The 19,632-nt window shown below is 50.0% G+C and overlaps 1 protein-coding gene across 4 annotated transcripts in view; it reads left to right on the forward strand.

The window, feature by feature from the left end:
* The window catches only part of LOC125709775 (mitogen-activated protein kinase kinase kinase kinase 4), a 65,510-nt gene that overhangs the window by 28,003 nt on the left and 17,875 nt on the right, over positions 1-19,632 (forward strand). For 2 of the 4 annotated variants that reach the window (XM_048978595.1, XM_048978594.1), the window contains exons 3-16: positions 3,215-3,271; positions 7,699-7,824; positions 8,139-8,249; positions 8,459-8,549; positions 8,747-8,877; positions 8,984-9,038; positions 9,414-9,492; positions 10,738-10,913; positions 11,543-11,615; positions 12,372-12,582; positions 13,303-13,464; positions 13,641-13,727; positions 15,031-15,270; positions 17,635-17,769. In XM_048978595.1, the coding sequence (XP_048834552.1) occupies positions 3,215-3,271; positions 7,699-7,824; positions 8,139-8,249; positions 8,459-8,549; positions 8,747-8,877; positions 8,984-9,038; positions 9,414-9,492; positions 10,738-10,913; positions 11,543-11,615; positions 12,372-12,582; positions 13,303-13,464; positions 13,641-13,727; positions 15,031-15,270; positions 17,635-17,769 (1,734 nt within the window). Of the gene's footprint in view, positions 1-3,214; positions 3,272-7,698; positions 7,825-8,138; positions 8,250-8,458; positions 8,550-8,746; positions 8,878-8,983; positions 9,039-9,413; positions 9,493-10,737; positions 10,914-11,542; positions 11,616-12,371; positions 12,583-13,302; positions 13,465-13,640; positions 13,728-15,030; positions 15,271-17,634; positions 17,770-18,693; positions 18,841-19,632 lie in introns of those variants that run through there. The other 2 variants (XM_048978598.1, XM_048978597.1) reach the window with 2 other exon arrangements.

The following is a 19,632-nucleotide window of genomic DNA, read 5'->3' on the forward strand; positions in this document are numbered from 1 at the left end:
CCCGCGTCCAGGCGAGGGGAAGCGTGAATCCATGTTTTTACTCATTATAAGGGGTCTAATGAGCCGCACTTCGTCTGGTTCCTCACCCTGGACCTGTTTGCCTTGGGTGACCCTACCAGGGGCATAAAGCCCCGACAACATAGATCACTGGAACACGCGAACCCCTCCACCATAAGGTGTTCATTCTCCATTTATTTTTCGGTTGCGGTGTAGTTTAGTGTGAAGTTATGTGTGTGCTCGACCACAGCATATGCCCTGCAACACCACAGCCTTTTTCACTGCTTCACATTCGCACCACCTCTATAGCACTGTGGCTGACAATGTGTGTTTGCGCGCATTGGGCTTGTTGGGACCAGTGTTGTTGTACATGAAAACAAAAACAGACACTAAATAAAAGAAAATAATTTGTGAACTGAAATAAAAATGGGGGCGGCATGGTGGCGCAGTGTGCTGCCTCACAGCTAGAAGGTCCTGGTCTGGTCCCTGGGTCTGGTCCCTGGGTCTGGTCCCTGGGTCTGGTCCCTGGGTCTGGTCCCTGGGTCTGGTCCCTGGGTCGGGCATAGGACCTTTCTGTGTGGAGCCTGCATGCTCTCCCTGTGTTCACGTGGGGTTCCACCGGGGGCTCTGGTTCCTTCCCACAGTCCAAAAAGTGTGCAGGGTGGGTTGATTGGCTACTCTAAGTTGGCCCCCTAGTTGTGTGAGTGTGGGTGCCCTGTGGTGTGTAGGTGACTGCCCAGGGCTGGTTCCTGCCTGTGCCCATTGTTCCCGGGATAGGCTCTGGTCCCCCCCTTCGCAACCCCAGTTGAGATTAAGTGGTTATGGTGATGGATGGATGGAAATAAAAATGAGAAATATATTTACAAAAAACCGTGTCAGACTTTAATCTGCAAAAAGCAGCTCCACATCTTTTGCCTTGTCAGTGTTTCCCCTACCGTTATTATGTTTCCCCACCCCCCGAACGGCATTCGCCCCCGAACATTTCCTATGGAACATGTCTATACATTGTCCTTTTAATAAACAAATTAAATAGCTTTATGTTATTTGTCTTATTTACATAACAGCTTGTCATTTTTGTCTCTACACGGTCGCGCGTTTACAATTGTCCTCTGCTCTCTGTATCGCACATGGCAGAGTTCCGCCCCCGATACACGCGCACAAAGACGTGCGCACGTACAGACGTGAGCCCACTCGGCGGGCAGAGAGCGCGCGCGTCACAAAATATGTCGCGTGAAACACCTGTAAAGCGGACAAAAATATCTTTTTTTTTTTTTTTTAAAGCCCAGAAAGATACACTGCAGTGACAGACGCTGCACACTTTGTGGATAATTGTCGTAAAAAATTTCTGATGTTTAGTTCAGTCGTTATATTGACTGCTGTCATTAAAAGAAACACATGAACACGATGAATCCTGTCGGTGTCTGTCTGGAGGTATTGAGGAAAATGAACCATTTATATTTGACAAATCGATAAAATAGTTGATTAATCCATATAAAAATAGTCGTTAGTGGCAGCCATAAAATGACCCGACTGCTTTTCACTACAGTAATCATATCTCCTAGCTTATTAGCTTTTATTTTTCAGTGTAGAGGAAAACATCGCAAATTCTCACTTTACTTACTTTAGAGCCTATTTATGAAATGTGAGGTGATTTTGGAGGTAATACGGGTTAGCATAGCAACAAAATATATGCGTTGGAGATGCACTGACTGAATGACCAGGGACCGGAATTGGCTGATCAGTCTCACGTGTTTCCGATAGCGATCCCGTCCATTGTACCGGGGCAGGGATAGCTGGAAAACAAACAGGGCAGTGGGGCCCGAGGACCGAGTTTGAGAACCACTGGTATATTATGAAGGTATGAAAAAACCTGATCTTAATCTAGCTCACTAGCAGTATTAGAATTGCATCTTTGGTAAAGTTAAATATGTCAGATAAAGTTGCGTGTACAACAACTTGTTTTCAGTTAATTATTTGTACCTCATTCCATTCACAGAGCACTTTATTTTGAGTTTTTTTAAGTGAGAGAAGATCCTGCAGTTTGGGGGAAAAGAAATTTTAACAATTTCTCTTATTATGAAAATAAAGTTTTGCATCGAAGACTAACTGATTTTTGTTTATATGCTGTTAATTAGTAGTTCTTAGAAAATAGTAAACGGCAAAAATCAGTATCAGCTGGTCACACTTGAAAAAAAATTGGAAAGCAGAATCGGCCAAGAAAATTGCAGTCAGTGCATCTAAAAATTATTCCAATAATCAGTTAATTGTGATCAGGTAACCAACTAACCGATCATGGAATTTAAGTCACAGTTCCAATAAATACTTTACACAATGTACAGTCTCTAGTTAGTGTGAAACGAGGTATTTCGCATACTAACAGTTGCACTTCATACAATGGTATAAGGTATTTTGATGGTATTTTCAAAAGCAACGCTATTCTGCCATTTTGAAATCTTGGCAATGAAATTCGCCAGGCGGGGGCATTGCCGTAATACCGCTCAACCTGGCTAAGAACTTTAAATCGCTGAGTGTCAGGGCTGGAACAGAGAAGGTCCGGTGGGTGTCCCTGCCTGAGTGTCACTTTTGAGAAGAACTTGCTGGGAAATGGAGATGTACCACTGTGCCTCATTGTTCGTGTTCAGTGGCGTGTCGGACAGTAGTTGACTTATGGGGAAATGGCAGGGGACCTGGTGTGGTGCACATGTGTGCAGAGGAGACGTGTGCATGGAAGCGTGAGGAGCAGTGGTGCGGGGGTCCCGGGTTGGGTCTCATCACACCAGGGTTCTGGCCGCCGTCGGCATTGTGGACCCTTCCCCTCTTCCCACCTTTAGGACTTTCTCTCTGCTTTCGTGGTGAGCCCCAGTCCCTCCTTCGACATGTGGAGCCCCAGCCATGATGATTAGCTGTCTGGAGATTCATGGTAGACTGTTGAATAATACACTCCTCTGTCCAATTCAAGAAAAGTTTATTTTTTGAGAAACGAGGAAGAAAGTGTCTTGCTCATTGGTTATGATAAGAGTCGTTATTCACGGGTAATGTCCTCTGTCAGTTCGGGCCCTCAGAGGCGCCGTCCTCAGCTATCAAGCACGGGCTCCCAGCTCCAAGCCGAAAGATACAGTCACGCTCGGTCGATACTCTAATGTCCCACGCATCAGACGAATTGATTACACGCACCAGAATGAAATGATTAATCCAGCCTCTCCTCTCCTCCCCACAGGGGCGACATGTCAAAACTGGACAGCTGGCCGCCATCAAGGTCATGGATGTTACGGAGGTAAGTGTGTCTCCATGGGCCCCACCACCGCCATTGCTGTTGCCGGGGACCAGGCTGGGCCGGGCCACATTCCAATACACCTGCTTCATGATCAGCATCAATTTCCCATCCTTTTACTTCTACAACATTCAGCTGTGGCTTTTTGTGGCCTAAATATTACAGTGATATCCTCGTTGTGTATACGCTTGTTTTGGTTTATTACATTCTTTTTTAAAGCTTCATTAATGTATATTTCTACATATTTCACCAGTAACCAGTTTTTGTCAGTCTGAAGATTAGCTTTTTATTCCCAAAATAAAAAGTAGAAGTAGGTTCGCCTGCGGGGTTAAATTTATGGAAAGTAAATAAGCAGAACACTGAGGTGTAATCAGTGCTTTAGCAGAATGTGAATGTCTGCATGTCCATGTAGTAGCTATATAGCTAATATGGCCTTTTTTGCCCATCAATGTCAATAGCCTTATCATATTAGCATATTGGAACACTAATGATGATAACTACAAAAATCTGGTATAGGGTTTTGCTTAAACTTCAAGCAAAGCTAACCATACCTAAGCTAACTTTAGCGTTAAGTTTTGCGGATGCATTCGTTTCATTTAAGCCTAAAATGCTTGGTTACATTCTCACATGTTCATAACTTTAAATACCTTCAGATAAAAACTTGCTATATCTGGAGGTCTTAAAGGGACTGTCTCCCTGCGTCACCTAGAAAGAGTTATCCATGAAATTGTGTAGCTCGTTTAGCTGTAGGAGTGTAAAATAGGACTCTAACTAAGAGAGAGCTATAGTTGGAGATGTGTACTCTGTACGCGTGCATGATATTTACTGAAAGTTCTTGTAATTGCACCAAAATACATAAAGATTACGTAAATGCGCATCTCCAAATTGTCCATTGACTGTGTGTCCTGCGATGAACCGAAACGTACTCTAGCACGAACACTTTGCGTAAAATACAGTCACAGAAGTAGAGAATAGCGGAACTTGGATATTTCCTCCTGGCTCTGTACAGTGGCGGCTCTAGGTGCAGGCTTTCGGAGCCCCTCAGTACCCTCTCAGTGTAGGATGCGGTGTCCTTAACCCTCTGGATTATTTGGTTTAGTTATGGTTTAGTTATGACTGTTTTTCACTCGTATTCAATCACACCATGACTAGCCGGTCAGGATGAGAAGCGGCACAGAGAGGAACATGCAGTCATGTTTAAATATAGACCCCCCCCCCAGTTTCATGTAGGGTGAGTCCCACATGGTTGTAATGCCTACCCGCAATGTGTTTGTGGTACCGAACTCGCTCTGGCCCTGTGATGCTAAACGGGGCAGCGGTGGGACCCAAATCAAGTCATCGTCCCCCACCAGGTCCCCAAAGAAAACTCCTGTTCCCCAAATATAGGCGAGAGGGGATACAGCAAGACCAGCACCTTCTGCCTGTGCGCCGCAGCTGTTCTCGCCATGTGCACTTAAATGCATTTTCTGCTGTGTGGGAAAGGGTGAGGTTGCCATGGATGCGGGGGTCTGCTAAACAGCAGCTTCCCTGAAGGAGGGGTAGTGTCCCCTTAAATAGCACGGGGGCCTGTCCACTGGATACCCACTGGGCTACTGTACTGTTTGTGCTCATTCGTTTTGTTACTTGTTTAGGATCTCAGCCCCCCCAGGCCTGCTTTCTGCATTTCGTACTTCGAACTTTTCCTCCCTTTATATCCAGATTTATTTGCGTTATAAACCCTGTTTACACTTGGTTTTAAAATGCATCTTGGACAGCGCCAAATGCAAGTGTAAACGACCACTAAGACACATTGTGATCCGATCACTCAAACCACTTGCTGAGGTGGTCTGGGATGCATTTCACCACAACTTTTTGTAGTGTAAACGCTAATGGACCCTGATGCATCCCTGACAAGAATGTCACAATAATTGCATACGGAGCAGTAACGAATTCTGAGCATAAGTGGTCAGCTGGACACCATGGCGATGCATGAAAGACACTGGTATCAATGGCGATGTCTCCGCTTTCTGCTTGTAATACAATCACCAACAGGGTCTTATCATTGGGTAAACTTACTGGGTAGACCATGCAGTATTGCCAAATCCCCATCTTTACATTTTGAATTTATACTTTTATAACAATACATACAGCAAGTTTTATTAGATACTTGTACATTTTTTTTCACCGTTTTGCTACTTGTTGATTTTTGTATTCGTATAGTATTTGCTGTGCTAGGGCGGTTGACTAGCATTCCTGTAGCTCTGTCTTTTTTTGATAGTTTGAGAGAGCAGTACATTGACTACATTTCCCAGAATTCTTGGTTTACAAGCATAATTCTTGGGACTTGAATTGAAATGGGATATCTGAGGCAGGTCAGTCATTGGCTGAGCTGAAGAGGCTGCCCGTGTGTGCCTGACAGGCCACAGTGTGCTGGTGGAACGCTGTGTGTCTCAAGAGCAGTGGGGGCTGGAGGAGGGGCTGTGGAGAGCTTCCATGGGCGCTCTTCAGCATGTGCGCTCTGACCCAGATTCCCTTTCCTGCTCCACATTGTCATATCCGCAGCACACTGCTGTACGAGGAGCAGGAAGCCACATGCCTGTGCCTGTGTTTCCAGTGCTTTGTCAGAATGACTTCCCTTCCAGCTTGCAGTCTGAGGAGAGCACCTCCTGCTGTATCGTTGTGGTGTGCCGCAGCATAGCCTCACAGGAACTTGTAAAGGTTCAGTGGAGAACCTGCCTGGAATTAGCAGCAGGCTGTAAAAGCTGTGCTGGTCACAGCAAACTCCTCCAGGTATGGGGCTGCTTCTCCTTATGGCCGCCCTAGTCAGCTCAGTGCCCCCCCTTTGTTAGTTGACAGACAGGAGGCGCCACTTACCAGTGGGCTGATGAGAGGAGCCCATGTCCCTGTCCCAGACCCTCAGGAACTGGCGGGGGGGGGGGGTGTGAGAGATGGCCACCGTGTGTCTGCCAGGCAGCCCTGAGCAGCCCCCCCACCCCACTCCTGCTTTTGACACCCTTCGGCCTATTTGCACCACCTGACACGTGTGGGCCATCCACATGACACCAGGGGTGTTTGCCCCTCCCCCCCGGGGGCCTTAGGGCTGTGGACGGCCGTAACTAAACAGCTGTGTGGCAGAAAGAGGAGAGGGAGGTGCTGGTGTCAGGGGGAGGTTAGTGGGGGGGGAAGAAAGGAACAGAGTCTGTATGAAACAGCAGAGTTTCCACAGACCGTCTGCACAGGAAGTTCTGTTCCCTAGCTGGCTGTACTTCCTGTGTCAAAATAGTGTATAATGCCCTAATGGTATGATGACTTGCGGTTATGGGCAGACAGAAAAAAGTAACTGTTTACTAGCAATGTGTGTTTATGGAAAATCATGTGGGGGAAATGGTTTTAAAAGAGAAAATACATCTTGGCCTCACTGTAGCGATGAGGCCCCGAATGCTTTGTGTTTGTGCAGTAAGTGGGCCTTTGAGGGCAGGTACTGTAGGAAAATGTAAATGAAGGAAGATTTATCTTGGAGCGTGATTAAAACTCGTCTCCCTCCTACTCTCTCGGCCTCGGTCACCTCCCCTAGTGCAGCCCCCCACCCCCGTCAGTGTTGTTTTAAGAGCCAGCCAGTCATCATATGACCTTCTTACATATTCCACAGGCTTTGCTCTGTCCTCTGACATCTCCAGAAGGTGGCAGCCTACATGTTCACCAAAGCTGCTCACACATAGGCTTCTCCTGCGTCTACGTTTAGGCTGCGCTTCTGCCGGCTGTGACACTGGGCTGTGACACTGGGCTGTGACACTGGGCTGTGGCACTGGGCTGTGGCACTGGGCTGTGACACTGGGCTGTGGCACTGGGCTGTGGCACTGGGCTGTGGCACTGGGCTGTGCCCCCCCCTGGTAGCAGGTCTTCCTTTGCCAGGCCCAGCCCAAAATCCACATGTGAATTACCCCATGGAAAATCACGTGGGAACGATGACAGGAAGGGTGAATTACGGCAGGAAGTGAGGAAATTGCAGAGGGGGGATCCCCCCCCCCCCCCCCCCCCAGTTCCTGTGCGAGATGTACGCTGCACATAGAGCGGCAGTAACTATGCTGCAGTTGCCCATGTTTAAGGATATGCTGGTACTGCTTATCCTGCATGGCAGATGTGTGACCTGTCCCGAGGCTCTCCTCCAGTCCATCACCCTGCTCTTACTCAACGTGCTGGAGGTTGAGCACAGATCGTTTAGAGAGTCGGAGGGTCTGTAGTCCATTAAGCGAACAGCTCGTCAGCCTGGAGGCCTTCAGAACGAGGGAGGCCAACATGCCGCCTGTAAAGTTTGCTTTTAGATCCTGAGGTACATAATTGATATCAGACATGTGCAAGTGGTTTGTTTATATTTTAAGACTTTCAGGCTATTTCCGCTTTTCTGTGAAAAAAGACAAAGAACATGACCTGTGTCTGTGTGTGTGTTTTAGGATGAGGAGGAGGAAATTAAGCTGGAGATCAACATGCTGAAGAAATACTCTCACCATAGAAACATCGCCACCTACTATGGTGCCTTCATTAAGAAGAGCCCCCCAGGCCATGATGACCAGCTCTGGGTGAGTCTCTCTCAGCCCCCCCCCCGCCCCCCCCTCAGCACACACATTCACTCACATCCTCTTCCTTCCTGCGTTCCTGTCATGCCTCTGCCGTGTTACAACAGCCCCTCCACACCTGTAACATTGCATGAAGGAGGATTAAAAGCATCTTTGTTGCCTCTGTGTCAGTGTCTGTCATGTTGATTTGGCACCTGACCCTTCATGGCGATTTTCTGCTCCGTAATCTGACTGTAGGTGTTGTACAGAGTGAGCCTCTGCGTACCTGCGCAGTCACAGGCGTGTCTGCATTCTCATGGCTTTCTCTGCCCCCCCAGCTGGTCATGGAGTTCTGTGGGGCAGGCTCCATCACTGACCTCGTGAAGAACACTAAGGGGAACAGCCTCAAGGAAGACTGGATCGCCTACATCTCCCGTGAAATCCTGCGGGTGAGTGGCCCCCGTCCCAGTCTTCTGCTGTCCTCCTCCACCTCCTCTCTCCCTCCTCCCCTTTCTCTTTGGGTAGTTTCATCCTAAGTCCCTCCAGGGTTCTGCGGCTCTGTCCGGATGACTGTGGATCTCCAGACGCGCCGTTTGGCTTCTCCTGCAGTACCCCAGCACTCCTCCTCCTCATTACCCCCCTCGCCTTCTCTCTGCAGGGTCTGGCCCACCTGCACGCCCACCACGTCATCCACCGTGACATCAAGGGCCAGAACGTCCTGCTGACGGAGAACGCCGAGGTCAAGCTGGGTGAGTGACGGCTGGAAACTGGGCAGGTCCTGGTGCACGTGGGCTGGCTTCGGTACCGAGTCCTTTTGTCTTGTTTCGTAAAGCTGAATGAACTTTTACTGCTGCCTTTTAAACTTCACCGAACAGAGAGATATGAAATTATATTTCTCAGGTACAGGAATTGTTTGAAACTGTTTTCCTTTGATTGTGTCCCTCAGTGGATTTTGGTGTGAGCGCCCAGCTGGACCGTACTGTGGGCCGGAGAAACACCTTCATCGGGACGCCCTACTGGATGGCTCCCGAAGTCATTGCCTGTGATGAAAACCCGGATGCCACCTACGACTACAGGGTGAGATGCTTCCGGACGGCCTTGTCGAAGCAGGGGTGTGGGGTGTGGGGGGACGGAGATGAGTGCAGACTGCAGGCCCGGTACCTGACCATGTCTGTGTCTGCAGAGCGACCTGTGGTCCTGTGGGATAACGGCTATCGAGATGGCAGAGGGTGCTCCCCGTGAGTCCCCCCGACGCTACTCCCTTTCACCTCCTCTTTACACTCTCCTCTTCCCTCCTCCCGTGCTCCCAGAATGCTTTAACAGCAGAAAACGTGTAAAGTAAATTACGTAGGTACCTGTGATTAGTGACTCTTTGAATCCATACCAGTCTTTTTACCTTTCTCTGTTCTTGTTTATTGCTCTCCTTCCGCCCTTCTCTCTCTCGTTTTCTCGCATTTTCCTGCCGGGCGCCTTGGTCCCCTTTTGAGCCGTCGCATGCATGGCGCTGCTTTTCCTCGTGGTTCTCAGTAAATGCCCTGTTGTGCAGCACCCAGCTCTGCTCGCTGGTGATCCGCTTTTCCAATATCTAACGGCTGCCCTGTTCTGTCTCCCAGCGTTGTGTGACATGCATCCGATGAGGGCGCTCTTCCTCATCCCCAGGAACCCCCCACCGAGGCTCAAGTCCAAGAAATGGTGGGCTCAAATTTACTCAGGAGTGTGTGTGTGTGTGTGTGTGAGAGAGAGTGAGTGAGTGTGAGAGAGAGAGAAATTTGTATGTATTATATTGTGAGGACCAAATACCGAAAGTCTTTTAAACTTTTTTATTCTGTTTGGTTATTTATGAATAACGTTAGGGCTGGGTATAGGATAAGGTCGTCATTGCTGGGGTTATGGTTCCCCCCTGAGTGAATGGACAGTCCCAGCAAAGATATGAATATAAATGTGTATGTAAATGACAGAGATTTTTCCATGTGGGGCTCCTGGGGGAGACCTGCGGCTCTGGATTGGCTGGATCCGCCACGGCCTTGCAGCCCTGATAGGGCCGACTCTTCCAGATAACCTATCTGTATGTGGGAGTTAGAGTTCCCACGGTAGCAATTTGTCTTGCAGTAGCTCTCCGGCAGCACTGATGACAGAATTCAGGGGCTGCCAGGTGCAGAAAATGGTCCTAGTCAAGTCTGAGAGGCGATTAGTTTATATAGGTCTGCTCCCTTCGATGACTCCTTGAGTGACAGCACAGTCTTATCTCTGATATATTTAGCTCAGCAAATCTGATTTTAGGTGCTTAATTCAGCTGTTGGTCTCACATTCCAGTCACTGCTTCTTTTTTAACGCAGCCAGATATGAAGGCAGGTTTATATACTCGTAAGGCTCGTCAGGCCTGTAAAGCAGATATTTTTGCTTTTTTTGCCCGCAATCCGTACCTGGCCTCATCCCTGAAGCCTGTCGGCTTTCGCTGTCTGATCCGCTTCTTCCCCGTGTGAACCGCTGAGTCGGCTTGCAGCCGTGAAGGCAGGGCGTTACTGGGCCGAGGTGTAATGTGGGAACGCCACAAACAATACCGGTGACAAGCGAGCAACTCAAAAGCTTATGTGCAGATGTTGATCGCAGAAACACCCCTCACAGTGCCGTTCCCAAGTGACTGAATCCACGAAGTTGGCTTCACTGCCTGCCGAACTGTTTTTCTCTGGGTTTTCTAATGATCAATATTCATATAAGCCCTGTAAATGAGATCAGTGATTTCCTGAACATGCAGTGAAATGGTTTGTAATCAGGTGTTTATAGCTGGAAGACGGTATTAAAAGGCAGAGATGGGGTGGAAGCCTGTGGCCCTGCAAACCACCTAGAACAGTATCTGACCGTCCTGATGCCAGGTCTGACTGCCGCTGCCGTTAGAGACGCACTGTGAGGTCAGTGAGCTTGTCGGTTTCTCCGCAGGTCTAAGAAGTTCTTCAGCTTCATCGAGAGCTGCTTGGTGAAGAACTACATGCAGAGGCCGCCGACGGAGCAGCTGCTGAAGCACCCCTTCATCCGGGACCAGCCCAACGAGAGGCAGGTCCGCATCCAGCTGAAGGATCACATCGACCGCACCCGCAAGAAGAGGGGCGAGAAGGGTAAGAGCCGTCTGGGATGGGGGTGGGATTAAGGACGAAGGGCGTCATCTTAATCGGCACTGGTTAGGCAGTGTGGAGCAGTGTTTCCTTCTATGGTCCTCAGGGACCTGCAGTTAGTCCACAGTCTGACCCCTGAACTGGCAGGGGGGTGGGGAGGGGCAAAAACATGGGCCTACTGTGGGTCACTAGGCCAGTGTCCCTGCAGTGGAGGCCCCTTTTTAACCCTTATCTTTCCCATGGGTTGCTGATGGCTGCCCAGGTATCGCATTGTCACGCGCCATTTTCCTGCGTCTCTTACAGCAGCCTCGCCCTTCATTTCTGGTCAGTTTCCAGTTCTTCAAGCGCTACGCTGTGCTGCTTTGGAGCCACTGAACGCTCGACATCCCATGCTTTTGCGGTGCTAGGCAACCTGGCATAGTCTAGGCTTAAAGCCAGATCTTGTCACTTTCCATCCTCTGCAGTTTTAAAATCTCAATCATCTTAATTAGATGAATTATTTTATGGAGGATTTCTGTGTTAAGTCATTTCTGCGCTCCTGCTGTCCCGACACGGTGCTCAGCAGGACCTGTGTGGCATTTGCCAGGGGGTCTTGCAGGAAGTGTTCAGTGGCTTGTCACTCTCTTGTGCAGACGAGACCGAGTATGAGTACAGTGGGAGTGAAGAGGAGGAAGAGGAGGCTCCAGAGCAAGAAGGGGAACCCAGGTACGCCCACCCCCCTCATATGGGGCTTTCTGAAGTACAGTATCTCTCTTAGTGACGCTATGTAGAATTCTTTAAGCAGTTACCACGGCAACATGAAACGCGTTCCTACGTCGCCTGGAGACTCCTCTTGGTGATTTTGCGCTGTTGTCCGAGACGCCCATTTCACCTGTGTTACCGGCAGCCATTTTACCTGTGTTACACCTTGTTTCCATGGCAACCCAGAGCTGTTCTGACACCATTCTGTCACGGCCACGAAATATGGCCAGATTTTAACAAGGGGGGGGGGAACGGCCTCCATATGCTCTCGCAGCAGTGTGCCCCTCGTTAATCCCCACTGACGCTTTACAGAAGCTCCCTGCTCCCATCCTGTGAGCCCCGCTCTCCTGTTTGTGTCTCCAGCATGCGTTCGGACACATACACACGCAGGCCGCTGCTGTACACTGTGCAGGTTCAGGTCAGGATTCGTAAGGTCTGGGCAGATTCATTTAGCCCCTAACATTTTTAGCACTAATGTGCAAAACGATTGCTGGTGAAGTGCTTTACCAAGGACCGCAGCAGCTGTTTCTGAAGACATCCTGTGTATCAGGACAGCGACTGTGTCCAAACCCTTAAACTCTTATCCTTGAAGTGATTGTGAGCCTGACGTTGTTGCCTTAGGTTTTAATAATACCTAGGGGCCTCTGTTTGACTGACAGCAGGGCAGTAATCTTCGCACTGGGGACACACTCAGCGTCGCTGTCCTTATCTCACCCACAGCTCCATCGTCAACGTACCCGGCGAGTCGACGCTGCGCAGGGATTTTATCCGCCTGCAGCAGGAGAACAAGGAGCGCTCCGAGGCTCTGAGGAGGCAGCAGCTCCTGCAGGAGCAGCAGCTCCGTGAACAGGAGGAGTATAAGCGGCAGCTGCTGGCAGAGAGGCAGAAGCGCATTGAGCAGCAGAAGGAACAGCGGCGGCGGCTGGAGGAGGTGGGTTGGGACAGCGGTAACGCTGAAGGCGTCGGCCCAGCGTCCTCCATGGGGCTCGCTCTGGTCCTCCTGTGTCCTTGCTGGCCAGATGAGGGCCGACGGAGGCTTGCCTCCTCACACTGTGCCCCTGCCTGCGTGGTCTAGGTAACCCTGTACATGAGCCCAACAACTGGGTTAGGAGGCACTGGTCTAGATGACCAGTGGGACGAGGGATGGGAGAGCATGGGGCTCTTTCGGGTCTGTTGGCTACAAGCCCCTTTTTGTCATGGCACAGATTCCCCTTGGGATCAGCCTGCCCTCCAATAGCACCCAGTGCTGCAGCTTTGCCACCTTACTGACACTGAATGCTCCAGGCCTGAATAATGGATTGACAGTGAAAGGATGCATTTTTTATATTCAGCCCTGACTAACAGTGTGTTGTTTCTGGCACACCGTTACTGCGTGTTCAGACATGTGACTGAGTAATTGTGGAGTGTCTAGTCTTCATGCATCATCTCTGAAGACATGTTGGTTATATAATACGTTGAATAATATAGTTCTCTGAATAATGTAGATCTCTGGAATTGTTATCAAGTGTGGTGCCCTTTTAAACATTTAAAATCCTTTTAGATTTATAATCGTTGAGCTCTGTGTTGGTTTTGAGACCATGCCGGCCCGACCCCCCACCCCCCGTCACCCCGACATGCTGCCCTGACCTGTGCTCCCTGGTGTCACCAACAGCAACAGCGCCGTGAGCGTGAGATGCGACGGCAGCAGGAGCGTGAGCAGCGACGGCGGGAGCAGGAGGAGAAGAGACGCATCGAGGAGATGGAGCGCCGTCGCAAGGAGGAGGAGGAGCGCAGGAGGGCCGAGGAGGAGAAGAGGAGGGCCGACCGAGAGCAGGTACAGCTTGGAATAATCAATCGGGGGTTAAGCAGGTGTGTGGGAGGGGCTCCCTCGGACACATCTGGGCGGCAGGGAGAGTTTGGTGTCTGAAGCAGGACGGCGGCTGCCGAGCTGCAGTTTGGCTGAAGGCGGAGGCTGTGCTCTCACTGCTGTCTGCCCTCCCTCATCGGCAGGAGTTTATTCGCCGTCAGCTGGAGGAGGAGCAGAGGCACCTGGAGATCTTGCAGCAGCAGCTGCTCCACGAGCAGGCCATGCTCCTGGTAAGCCAACACCCGCGCCCAGGTCCCGGGAGTCTGGTGCGGCCTTCAGGAGAGAAGCGCTGCGTGGCAGTTCACACGGCAGCATAGTTACGGGGGAGTTTGCGCCATCCTTTGCCTTGTTTTTGTTCTTTGCGTCGTCATACACGCCGTTAGTGACATCGTTAGCATTGCCGTTGCACATGTGCAGTGTGCAAGCGCAGGTATCTGAAAGCTGTAGGTGGATTCTGTGTCTCTGTGTCTGTTGGGTGAGCTGTAGCACTAGACCTCTTCTGCACGTTCAGTGCATGTCGGAGTGTCTACGGAATTGCGATGAGCTTGTGGGAACATCCAATCAGGAAGAAAGTGGAATTCCACGTTTTTGCCCTGCAGATCCGTAAGTTGGAACAGTTGTATGGAGACACATCGTCTTCTGTATTCGGAGGCGATGTGTCCGCACCTTCCGAAGGCCTCTTCCTGCACCCGGCCATACTCTGTTCTGACAGCTACGGATCCCAGGGCCACCACTGACTCTACACTTTCCAGTTCTCTCTGATTTTTCTCTGAAGTTCTTGGCTTCCCATACCCGTCCACCACCTTGTCCATTAGACTTTCCTTCACGGCTCTTTCATACATTGTCGTGTCATACATAAATGGCTTTCTTGCTTCTTTTAGGTTGACCAGATCATGTTGTAGGCATTTTGATGTTGTAGTACCACATATCCATCTCTGAGTATTTTTATGGCTGTGCCTGGCATCAGGAACACTGACAGCCCCATCACGTTTGCGTTTCTCCTTGACAGCACACTCTTAATTTCTTCATTTTTATTACTATTGATTTCTTCAAATTATCTTCTTTGCTTAGCTTTCATAATGTCACTGCTTAAAGCATGTTTCGCTGAAAACTAGGGATATATTTAAGTATAAAAGCATCTTCTAATTGCTAATCCTGATCAGGCTCATGGGGTGAGCTGGAATCTATCCTGGGTTTAAATTAAGTATAAATAACATTCTGCAAACCTGGGTAAGTGGTTGGAAAATGGATGGATACAAGGAAAAATGAATGAGTTAATAAATTTCAGCTCTACATCTTGCCAGCAATGGTTAATGTTTAACTCCTACTCTCCAAAGAGAGCTAACTAGGTCTGAGTCTGGGAGTCCGGAAAATATCAAACCCTGTCCAGTGTCAGGCTCCTGTAATCTCTACGCCTCTGCCCCCTCTTCATCATATACCAGAGAAATAATACTGCCCCCCCCTCCCCCCCAAAAACTGCACCCTTATGCCAGCGGGGGCCTCATCCGCCTGCCTGGGCTCTCTGTGTGTCAGGAGTACAAATGGCGGGAGATGGAGGAGCAGCGGCAGGCACAGCGCCTCCACAGGCAGCTGCAGGTGGAGCAGGCCTACCTGCTGTCGCTCCAGCAGGACCACAGGCAGCAGCAGCATCAAGACAGGACCAAAGCCCCCCAGCAGCCCCTGCCGCACGCACACCCCCACCCGCACTCGCCCGCAGAGCCCAAAGGCCCCACCCCCAAACCTGAGCCTGAGGTGGCTGAGCGAGCCCGAGAGGTGAACCCCCCCCCCCGCACGCCTGTGTGCCCAGCCTGTGCTCCCGCCGGCTTCCTGCTGCTTCTGCCTGAGCTGCTGCTCTCTGCATTTCCTCAGTGCTCTGTTGCAAGGACCTCTGGGCCTGGCCTCAGCTTCGCCTTTTGGTAACGGGCTTCCCCAGCCTGCCCCTTGCACTGTTCTGTGTGTGTTATTTTGGAAATGTACGTTTAGAACCAAGGCATCCCCCCTCCGCAGCTGCTGTACCTCACCAGTGCTCTGGACATTGAACCCTCGTTTAAGACTGGATTAGCCATGGACTCCCAGCCCATCTCCTTAATGCAGTTTGAATAAAATTAACGGCCCCTGTAACCCCCCACCCGCCCCCCACATGCATGACCTAAGAAAGCACATGACAGCAGATGCCCCCCAAGACTGAGAGCCGTTGTGTGAGAGAAGGCAGGACACCAGGGAAACCTTTGCTTGCACACCATAAACTCTCTTCTCTCTTCTTTACATCTTCTCTGAAGGCTGTAGTGCCGCTGTCTGAAATTGCTTTTGCTCCTACACTCTGCAGCCTTTACTAAAACCTCTTAAGATGAAACATCTTTTTGGGTTTTGTTGTAATTGTCAGCACAGCCTGTACTGGGATTCTTGGAGACCAGGGTGCTTTATGTGATTGGACCTTTTTCTCAAATGATTGTTTTTTTTTTTTTTTTGTATCGTCAACCCTAAAATTGACCTTTTCGTGGAAACGGCTGAACCTTTAAGGTGATTTGGCTTCATGTCTTCTCCTGACCATGAATTATCACCCATCATCTGTTTCTACCCACATCCAAAATTCGCTCTGACCTAAAAGCTCATCGTACGTCAGCATCGCCGCAAACGCTCATCCATCGCTTACATTCACGCTAGCCGACGCCATACTGCCTGGCTCACGTAATCACTCCACAGTGACACTTAAGCCCATTGCGTTTCCACAGGTTTCTGCTGAGGAATGAAAGATTAGCTGTTAGTTCTTAAGGAGTTTGCATTTGGAGCAGGAGTCTGCGGCGTCCTGTAATTCGGCAGCATGGGAAAGGTAGCGTAGCCATTTCTGGCGAAGGTCACTCCTTAAGAGTCTTTGTTAGTGTACTTATGAATTTGCACGGCTATCGCTCTCTGGGCTGGTTCTTTCGAGGAGATGCCAGTTTAGCTCCACCTTGGTCTGACTCATTTTCCTCATGTCCATTCATTAGGATTTGGCCAAGTCCTTTAAAGCATTTACGGGGTGTTTCATCGTAAATTCCTGCGGGGTTTGATTTAAGCGTTGTGTTGTGGCTTTTTGCGGCGCCCTGGGGAGGGTGGCTGGCAGTGTCTGAGAGCCCAGGCGCCGGGCATTTCTCATTCCTGCCCCTTTTTCGCCATACGTGTGCCAAGAATGGCAGATGAGTGACCCGTCTGCAGGCAGTTTCCTGCTTGAGATGTGCGCACTGGTGCATTGTTGCATAGAGCAGATGTTTTTTCAGAAAGGAAGGAAGGTCTCTACATTCCCCATATCTGTATGTGACTGAAGCGATCGCAGTTTTGGATGCCAAAGCTGAATTTTACAATGATACTGATGCATTATCCTCCATTGTACAAGTACAGGTCCATAGGAATTTTTTTTAGTTTTCACGTATCTCATCTTGCTCTCCAAGAGACATGCACATACAGGTGAGAGAGCTTCCCCCAAGACTGTGGGAGAGTGTTTATAGTCTGGTCCTGTCCCAGAACTAACTGTCATCCAGCTTTCTGTGGATATCACAGCTTCTCTGCTGGGTTGTAGGTGTGAAATGGCAACACTGACTGCATTGACTGCAACTGGGTTATTTCTTTGTCAGCCTTTCGGGCTCCTGACTTGCATGATTGTTGGTATAACCCTGATTGTTTTTAACCTGACTTTTTTCGGTAAGAGGTGATGTTTCATCTAAAGAGTCTTTGTAACTCCGTGGACATGTTCTTTTCCTGTTATGGTGTTGGTGTTTGAAGCAACAGTAGGTTTCTTGGGAAATTTTTTTGACAGCTTGAGAGACGCGTGCTGGATCTGAGCAAAGTCCCTATTCCACCTGTGGAAATTCATTTAAGAAGTTTACGGATCATCATAATTCTTGGATGAAATTCTCTCTCATTTTCTGCTCTTGATGGAAAAACGTAATCGCAGATCGCAGATCCCATTGTAAGCATGCATTTATCTAAAATGAATCCTCTCAAGCTTGGGGAAGAAAAATTCCCATGAAAACTGTGTGTCAGTTTGTGTTTTCTCGACCCAGATCACCAGGGATCCTGCAGCTTCTTGTGTGAATCTGTGATTCAGGCCCCCTTGCACTCCCTTCCCCTCTTCTCTGATTGTCCCTCCCAACCCCCTAGGCGGATGAAAGGTTTCGAAAGAACATCCAGGGCTCCCCCCAGGCCGCCCAGTCCAAGCAGCCCCCGGCACCCTTCCACAACGGAAGCTCCGCGGAGGTTGTTGCGTCGGCGCCCCACAGGCCTATGGAACCACAGGTAACCACTGTCTCTGTTCTCTCGTTCCTCCACCAGCTGGTGGCATCAGATCTTGCCTATATCTGGGACGGCCCTTCTCCTCTTGCTCAGTAGCCCCTCCCCCCGCCCAGCCTTAACCATAAGTGTCTGGTGGTCTCTGCACCTGTCGCAGTGATGCTTGAGCCCCAGGCTTCCCCTGGCCTTGCTGCTGTCCCCCACTCTGATTTGGCAGTGATAGTGTCTGTGTCATTGGCTGCCAGATGTCACGTGACAGGAAATGATCACGAGCCATTCATACCACACATGATGTATCTGTGTTCTGCATTTTCAACTGGACTGGCATGTGTTAGCAAGTGTATAGCTCTCATGTACATTAATCCTAACTCATCATGATCTGGAGAAATGCCTGTGGTCACTTAAGAGGATATTTCCATTCCCTATTTGGGTGTAACTTTGTGCCAAAGCTTCTGCTGATGCAGTATTTATCATTAACAAGAGTAGAGTGTGAAATGAACTGCAGAGAGGCTTCTGCAGAGGCCTGGCCTCATGCACTGCTTCACTGTTGAGACACATTACTAAGGTGGGCTAATTTCCTAATGTGTGGGACAGTAAACCTGAACTTGGTGGGTGGCCAGAATCATTTTCCTTCAAGTGTGGAATGAGATTATAGGCCTTGACAGTGAAGGTGTATAAATAGCGTGATGAGCGGAGGCCAGGAAGGTGGTGCACGCTGCCGCTGGGATTGCCGCTGGGATTGCCGCTGGGATTGCCGTGTAACATGCCCAGCTCCCCGGGGCTGGCATGTGTGAATGTGTTCAGTCTGAATGTCCACATGTGACCCATGTTCATCATAACAATCCATCCCCCTCCCCCATACCCCTGGCTGTGTTCTGTTCTCCTCTCACTGCCCCACCCCCCCCCCCATCCTCTGTCTGTCCTCTCCAGTGGTCTCACCCGGCCGCCCCCCCCCGTGTCCCGTTCCCACTCCTTCAGTGACCCTGCTCCTAGCTTTGCACACCTCCACCTCCGACCGCAGGAGCCGCGCCAGGCCGCACCTGCACGCAGTGAACCCCCGCCCCCCCCAGAGCCTAGAGCCCCGCCCCCCGAGCCCGCCCCCAAGCACAAGCAGCCAGCCTGGGCTCGGGCCGACAGTGAGGAGGTCCCTCCCAGGGTAAGGACAGGCTCCCACATCCATCCCCCTCCTCCTCAATGCTCCTCTCCTTCCCTCCCCACTCTTTACTCACTGTCCTAACAGGGGGGGCTGGCCACAGCTGCTTTGATGGCTTTCCTGTGATGCTTCCCCACATTGGAGAGATTTATGATCATCTGTCTGCACTGGCCAGCATATTGTTTGTCCTGGTCTGTGATGATCAAAAGACCAGAGGATCTCTGTTGGCAGTGGCCGCCATCACTGTGTTGCTTGTTCTTGTCATGGTGTTAACAGGTTATACAGTATAATTACCGCTGCCTTAATAAGCAGTTTTATGTTATTCTTCCTTTCATCATCTTGCAGAAATGACTTGCCAAGTCATTGCTGCCGTCAGTCTTTAAGATGAATGATGTCGTTTTTGCAATGGCAATCCGGCCAAGGCGGTGCCAGTTTGTGTTATGACCAAACAGTTGTGGATTCTAGAAATGGGCACTGCCAGTGTAAATCTGATGAATACGGAATGCCCAGTTATCCAGCAGTGTAGCTTATGAACTTACTAATGAGGTAGTGGGCCTATCGGTCCTTCTGGTCTCTGAAAACCCTGCATGTTTCCTAAAACCCATCCTTTCCCCTATTTTTATAACCATTTGCCATCATCGCCACCCTCTCCTGCACCACCAGCCCTCTCTGACTCCCCCCGCTGTGTGTGAGGAATGTTCCACATGCTCCGATCC

This window comes from Brienomyrus brachyistius, chromosome 16 (assembly GCF_023856365.1).
Source record: "Brienomyrus brachyistius isolate T26 chromosome 16, BBRACH_0.4, whole genome shotgun sequence".
Lineage (NCBI taxonomy): Eukaryota > Metazoa > Chordata > Actinopteri > Osteoglossiformes > Mormyridae > Brienomyrus > Brienomyrus brachyistius.